We start from the raw sequence: 7500 nt of genomic DNA, 5'->3' as shown, positions 1-7500 counted from the left end.
GGAGTTCACAACATTGCCATCCGGAAGTATAACGGACCAACACACAAACTCTGTGTAACCATGAACTTTTATAGTCTGGATAATACAGTTTAGTGAGAACAACTCACAAACGCGGATGGCAAAAACAATAACAAAGGCCTGAGTGACGTCATCTTCGAACTATCTATAGATGCAGTACGCTGGGCTAAGAAACTCACAACATTGCCACCTGGAAATATAACAGACCAACACACAAAACTGTGTGTAATCTTGGTCGTTTATAGATAGTTCGAAGATGACGTCACGCAGTCTATGGCGAGGTTGAGGACCTGAAGCGGACCACAGACTTCATAGCAGATATCGGACTGCAGCCATAGATGTCCATCAGAGGAACGAAGAAGAAGAAGAAGAAGAAGAAGAAGAACGAAGAAGAAGAAGAAGAAGAAGAAGAAGAAGAAGAAGAAGAAGAAGAAGAAGAAGAAGAAGAAGAAGAAGAAGAAGAAGAAGAAGACGTCACGCAGGTCTTTGTTTTTGTTTTTTTTTTTTGCCAGCCGCATTTATGAGTAATTCTCACTAAACTGTATTAACCAGACTATAAACCTTCAAGGTTACACACAGTTTTGTGTGTTGGCCAGTTTTATTTCCGGATGGCAATGTTGTGTGAACTTCTCAGCCAAGTGCATACTATCAAGTTCGCTTGGCTAAGAAACTCACAACATTGCCATCTGATAATATAACGGACCAACACACAAAACTGTGTGTAATCTTGGTCGTTTATAGTCTAGTGAGAGCTACTCATATAAATGGATGGCAAAAAGTAATGTCAACTTCGTTCTATCTATTGTCTGGTTAATACAGTTTAGTGAGAATTACTCTTTAAAATGGATGGGGAAAAATAACAAAGACCAGTACAGTGAGAACTGCTCATAAAAATGTCTGGCTAAAAACAATAATAAAGAGCTGAGTGACGTCAATTTCGTTCTATCTTCCATCAAATGTCCAATGTCAACGTGAATCAGCCATGTTGTCCGAGTGGATTGTAATTAACCGGTAGATTTTTGACCAATCAAAACATGGAATTCGTGACACACCTTCACACGTGCTCGGACAAACATAGTTGGTTGTTTATAAACAATAACATGAATGAAATCAACCACTCTCTGGTCATTGTTATTGTTTTTATACCGCCAATGGTTGACTAGTTATCACACGATTTTCTCGATCATGTTATAAAAGTTTAATTTTCCACGTAGTTTTCTATTTTGGTTCCATTGATCAAATGGTAGTATAGTGGGCATTTTACTCAGACACATACCATCGATAGTAAAACCTGTGTAGTTTGCTATGTTTACCAATCAATGCCATTGTTTACATTATGACGACTGTCCGAGTGGCGCGGTTATCTAACTGTCTATTCACATCGGGGGGAGAATGTTCAGGAAAAAAAAACCCCAATAAATTAATATGCCTGAAACAGTGCTCGAACCCGGGACCTTCGTGTTCACAGTACAACTAATCGGCCACTACATACCCCCTGTAATAGATACATGAAGGAATTGAAGACAAGGCATAAAGTAATGAAGGAAGGAATGAATGGTTGAACGAACGAACGAATGAATGAATAAACGAACGGACGAATGTACGAACGAATAAACAAATGGATCAATGAACGAACGAAGGAGTGAATTATTAAAATGAACGAATACGTGAATGAATGAATAAACGAATAACCAAATTAAGAAAGCAAAACAAGGCGTTTGAAGACGAACGTATAGCGGAGTGGCTCAAAGAGAGAAAACGGGAAAGAACAATAGATGAATGAGGGAATGACTGAACGTTCAAATTATTGATTGATTGATATCGGGTATGGATCGATCGGCATGCCTGGTTTTGAACTGACATGCTGGCTGAATATTGCCATAACTTGGCGACACTCTGGGAGACGTACATTCTCATTGCAGACAAAACAAATTTATAAATAATTAATCATTAATTTTCATTTATATGTATCGTGGTTCATCTAAAAGAAAGATTTTTAATAGAGGGGCGTTACTCGTTAAACCCCCCCCCCCCCCCCAAAAAAAAAAAAAAAAACCCCAACAAAAAAAAAACAAAAAACAAAAAAAAAAACCAAGTCCGTATCTTATTTATTTATTTATTTATTTATTCATTTATTGTTATATATTTTTGTAATGCAGAAATGAGGATATGTTGCATTGTAGAAAATATAATAATAATAATAGTAATAATAGATCTTTATTGTTCATAAATATGGCAATTTGTCATTTAGTTACACTTGTTATAACGTTAAATGATAAACTATAACATTGAACAGATATTTCACTCCAACTTGTTTTCTCTCTCTCTCTCTCTCTCTCTCTCTCTCTCTCTCTCACCCTCTCTCTCCCTCTCTCTCTCTCTCTCACTCTCTCTCTCACACCCTCTCTCTCTCTTCTCACTCTCACTCTCCTCCTCTCTCTCTCTCTCTCTCTCTCTCTCTCTCTCTCTCTCTCTCTCTCTCTCTCTCTCTCTCTTTCTTTCACGCTGCGATATACACAACACAAAAATATTCATTTCGTTTTCAATTTGTTACGATTGTGGCAATTCGACACTAAAAATTATCATCATTGTCAATTGGTCAGTTAATCTAACATTAAATAAATTAATCAGTCAATCAGTCAACGAATCAATCCTTGGTTTTGCTGTACCATATGAAATATTCAACATTTTTATTGCTGATGGAACTAACGTTGATTTATTCTTGTTAGTTCTACATTTAATCTGACAAAACCTTCTCCCGGATGGTAAAAGACTACATTCATTGTATTAGATATGTTTTTTATTGTTGGTAATTGAGAATGCTTTCCTTTCTATTGCTTTTCCGTGTATCTATACATGTATCTATGCTTTTATCAATCTGAAATGCTTTTTTATTTCCCTAGATTTAATTGGGTGATTCTAATTTTATGACTCGTGTCTCTTTCCATATATCGTGGTTCAAGTGTTTTTATTTATTGATTGAAATGAAAGAAAACAAACAAAACAACAAATAGAGTCTTAAAATAAACTTTACCGGTGACATGATTGATAAGTTTATTAATTCATTCATTTCTTGTGTCTGTGTGTATGTGTATGTGTATATATATATATATATATATATATATATATATATATATATATATATATATATATATATATATATATATATATGTGTGTGTGTGTGTGTGTGTGTGTGTGTGTGTTACACGGCAAGGAGAATACCTTTCTTCTTTCAATATTCAAGCCCCCCACCTGTTTGCCAATAAATAGTTTTAGACGTCTACCTCCATTTTGATTTTTTTTTTGGAGGCCGGAAAAATATGTTAAAAGATAGAACAATAAAAACAAGCTAAAACCAAGAATATATTACGTTCTTTGTCTGCTTCGTGAGCTTTTTACAATGTCGTCCGTGAATCGGTAGCGTTTAGAAATGGGAGCGATCTATAGATAGTATGCGCTTGGCTAAGAAGCTCATAACATTGCCATCCGGAAGTGTAAAGGACCAACACACAAAACTGTGTATCCATGAACGTTTATAGTCAGGTTAATACAGTTCAGTGAGCATTACTCATAAACGCGGATGGCAAAAAGCAATAACAAAGACCTGAGTGACGTCATCTTCGAACTATCTATATTCATGTTTTCGTCCAAACAGGTCATCAATCACATGATTTGTTGCTGTCCAACGATTGGATATCTCCTCAGAAATGTAAACACGCTGCTTTGTTTACGAAAGTTGTAAGCATACACATGTGTCAAGTTGAACAAAATGACCAATCGTGATGGTAGATATTTCAAAAACTGTGAACACTTTTCACTGTGTAGGTCACTTTGAGCACATATTCCAATGTGACCAATGACCTCGAGCACATGGAAATGTAATATAGATCATGTCCATTGTCCCGATGTGCAAGATCATCGAAGGTTTATTCATAGTTTTGGGAGTCTCGATAGTTCAGGTGGCAGAGCACTGGCTTTACACTCAAAGGGGACCTGGATCGATCTCATGTGCGGCTATGTGGTCTAGTGGTATGGCACTCGCTTTCGGATCGAAAGGTCCTGGGTTCGAGCCTCAAGCTCGTCGCATAGTTGAGTCCTTGGAAAAGGCTCTTTACTCACTTTCTCTCACCGTACTCAGGTGTAAAATGAGTACCTGGCCGGTAACAGCGTTGGCTTTGTCCGAAAAATTGTAATATCGCCTAACAGGCGTTATGTCCCGTCCTACATGTTAAATGTTGCTGTTGACCAGGGACCCCTTGTAAAGCGCTTTGAGCGCGTTTAGTGGATATTGCGCTATATAAAAGCTCAATTTAATTTTTTTTTAAATTCATGTGCAGTCCAGATTTTTTTTTCTTCTGACACCTTGCAGTGATTGGTTGCGTGGTCTGTTAGATCTGAAGGAAAGCTCTTTGCGATAAATTAACGTACTACCAAAAGGGTAGCAACTGTCTGTTTTACGCCATAGAAACAGGGGTAAACTCCTGCTCAATATCCGATCTTATGGCTCCGAAGTAGTCACGTGTCATAATTTAATCCAGATCAGCTAATGAAAGTTAGTAAGATCATTAATGTGCCAGTGCATGCCATAATCAGTCGGAAATGTGAAAATTTTGGATTTGTAATTCTGTTTTTTTTTTTTTTTTTTCATTTTCTGAAAGAAAAAGTAAATCGGGTGATTTTTCATGAAGTTATGGGAAAGGTATCCAGCAACTTTTCTCAAATTTCATTCTTTTTCAACCTGACTAGCTGTAAAAATATTTAGAAGTGAGATTAAGCTTTGATATTTACCGACGATGTACAAAAAGGGTTGATTAAATAATTTATGACAAGAACTCATTTTTGACAAAAATTGACCTTGTAACTAAACTTGGCAATATCTCAGTTCAAACCTTTTCACCATCCGACTGATTACGTCATCCACTGTAATAGATGTTTTTGTTTATTCTATTATTGATGTCATTTCGTATCGTAACTTCTCATCACTGCCTCAAATACAATTGAATTTCAAGCCATGTCATCTCATTTATTTGTCTTTTTTTCCCCTTTTCATTCTCAGACGGAGAGTAGCCAAACGGGAACACGGAGAAAAGTAGTCCCATGGTCAGGTGAGTCAGAATATATCAGAAAAAAAAAATAATTTAACTCTCTCCTTACCAGCCATTTTCATGATTTTTCCCAAAACTTCACACCCAACTAACACAAAAATAGATTTTTTATCACTCAGACATAATAGCAGTAAACGTCTTGCCATACATAGTTTCTTTAGCAAAACATGCTCTATCTATAACACACTGTTCATTATATTTAAATTTCATGATGTACAAAAGAAATTTGAATAAGAAAAATGTTGGTTGTGTCGTAACGAATGTGACGATTTTCTTAAAGTTGGTAAGGAGAGGGTTAAAAACACCAGTATGGATTGGTTAGAAATTGGCCAAAATTTGTACTGCAAATAATGATGGATCAAGATGACTTTCATTCAACCTGTCAAAAATGATTAAACCTTATTCAACTTATTGTTGTGATTCAAAACGAAATCGTAGCAATGAACCTTTCCAAGTGCTCATGTCTCAATCACCCCCCCCCCCCCCTTAGCAATGAACCTTCCCAAGAGCTCATGTCTCATTCATCCCCCCCCCCCCCCTCCCCCCCCCCCTCTTTCCCAATCTCCTAAAGTCCGATCATCATCATCAATATCATGGTTTATCCCTCCTGGGCGTGGCCTCTGCAAAGCTTCTGTCCTGCGCCATCCTTCCACATTCAGTCAATGGCTTATTCATCCGTTCGCTGATGTCTTGTGACCATCTTCTTCTTGGTCTCCCCCTCTTTCCTCCTCTTTTACCCTCCATAATACCCTCTAGAAAATATAGGGAATGAGATTAGCGGAAGAGTAGCGTCCCTTGATTGGACGTCACCTTACAGAGAGAACGTCAAAATGGTTTTGCGCATGCGTGTCTCTCGTCCTCGCTTTCGGTGAGTGTCTCTTGCCGCACAACCAACATGGCGTTCTCTCTAATAACTTTTCCGCTCGTGACTTCCAATCAAGGGACGCTACTCTTCCGCTAATCTCATTCCCTATTGTCAAGGGTGTCATGTCTCTTGATATGTCCAGAAAAAAAGCAAGTTTTAGTTTCTGTGCCATCTTGATGAGATACGGCTCCTTAATGCCCAGGGACTCTTTCCGATAGTTTGTGTTTAAAAAAATAGACAAAATATAAACGCTTTTAAGATTTCATTCAAAGCAATTCACACAAGGCTTGTAGCATTAACATATTATTATAAGCGAATATAAAATAATCTTGAACCTTTATATAGCGCAATATACACAACATGTGTTCAAAGCGGTTTACAAGACGTAGCAAATACAAAATATCAGGGATTCTTCTGGTCAATTCAGGTATTTTCGATGACTACTATGTTACTAGTGTGCATCTGTGTGAGTGTGTCTATGTCAATATTGTATTGTTATAAATGTGTAACCAAATGACAAATTTCCTCTTTTTTGAGGACAATAAAGATATATTATTATTATTATTATTATTATTATTATTATTATTATTATTATTATTATTATTATTATTATTATTATTATTATTATTATTATTATTATTATTATTATTATTATTATCATCATCATCATCATCATCATCACCATAGAATGAGCTGATTAATTGCATTAATCACAATGGCTAAAGAAAGATATGGAATTTTGCAAGTAAAATGAACAGAACAAGAACTAGATATCTACTTTTGAAAACCGAATAAGAAATTCTTATCAGAAACGAGCCTGAAAATCCTATGTCAGAAAAGACAACTGAGGCAGCTATTGGTCTCATTGTACCATTTTGTTTTAATCTACTGTACGTACGTAGAATATAGTGTTATGTATTTGCAGCTGTCCCTGACCGATTCTGATCGTAGATTACTAGATATATTATAGTTGATCACACAGATGAATAGAAAGCAGTTTTAATCGAAATTGTTTCCATTCAACTGGCTGAATAAGCAACAATTTATTTATTAAAAAAAAAAAAACAAAACAAGGCAACACAAATTATGCATGGGAAACGTTTACCGCTGGTAGATTGAATGTGGTGATAATTGATTGTATCTCGAAATGAATGCAGAAAGAAGAGGAATAAATTGAGGTGGAAAAAAAAAACAAAAACAAAGAGAGAGAGAAGAGAGAGAAGAGAGAGAGAGAGAGAGAGAGAGAGAGAGAGAGAGAGAGAGAGAGAGAGAGAGAGAGAGAGAGAGAACAAAATAGCTAAACAGAGAGATCTTTCGTCGTTTATACCCATTGATTTTTTCTTCTTTCTTTCTCTCTTTTCTTTTTTTCTTTTCTTTCTTTCTTTCCTTTCTTTTTCTTTCTCATTTTTTTTCTTTTCTTTTCTTTTTTTTTTGTTTGTGTGTGGATCCATTCTGTTTATCTCTATTCGTCGCTCCGAATGTTATTTTTGCAAATATTGTAGCGAAACTATT

The 7500-nt window shown here is 36.1% G+C and overlaps 1 protein-coding gene across 2 annotated transcripts in view; it reads left to right on the top strand.

Annotated features, from left to right (window-relative positions):
* The window catches only part of LOC144979844 (centrosome-associated protein 350-like), a 191859-nt gene that overhangs the window by 78000 nt on the left and 106359 nt on the right, over positions 1–7500 (top strand). For both annotated transcript variants that reach the window (XM_078927049.1, XM_078927050.1), the window contains exon 5: positions 5075–5123. In XM_078927049.1, coding sequence (XP_078783175.1) covers positions 5075–5123 — 49 coding nt within the window. The remainder of the gene's footprint in view (positions 1–5074; positions 5124–7500) is intronic.

The sequence above is a fragment of the Berghia stephanieae genome, chromosome 9 (assembly GCF_034508935.2).
Source record: "Berghia stephanieae isolate SIO BIC M18660-M18661 chromosome 9, UCSD_Bste_1.3, whole genome shotgun sequence".
Classification (NCBI taxonomy): domain Eukaryota; kingdom Metazoa; phylum Mollusca; class Gastropoda; order Nudibranchia; family Aeolidiidae; genus Berghia; species Berghia stephanieae.
The sequence above is the reverse complement of the archived record's forward strand: the minus strand, read 5'-3'. Positions and strand labels throughout refer to the sequence as shown.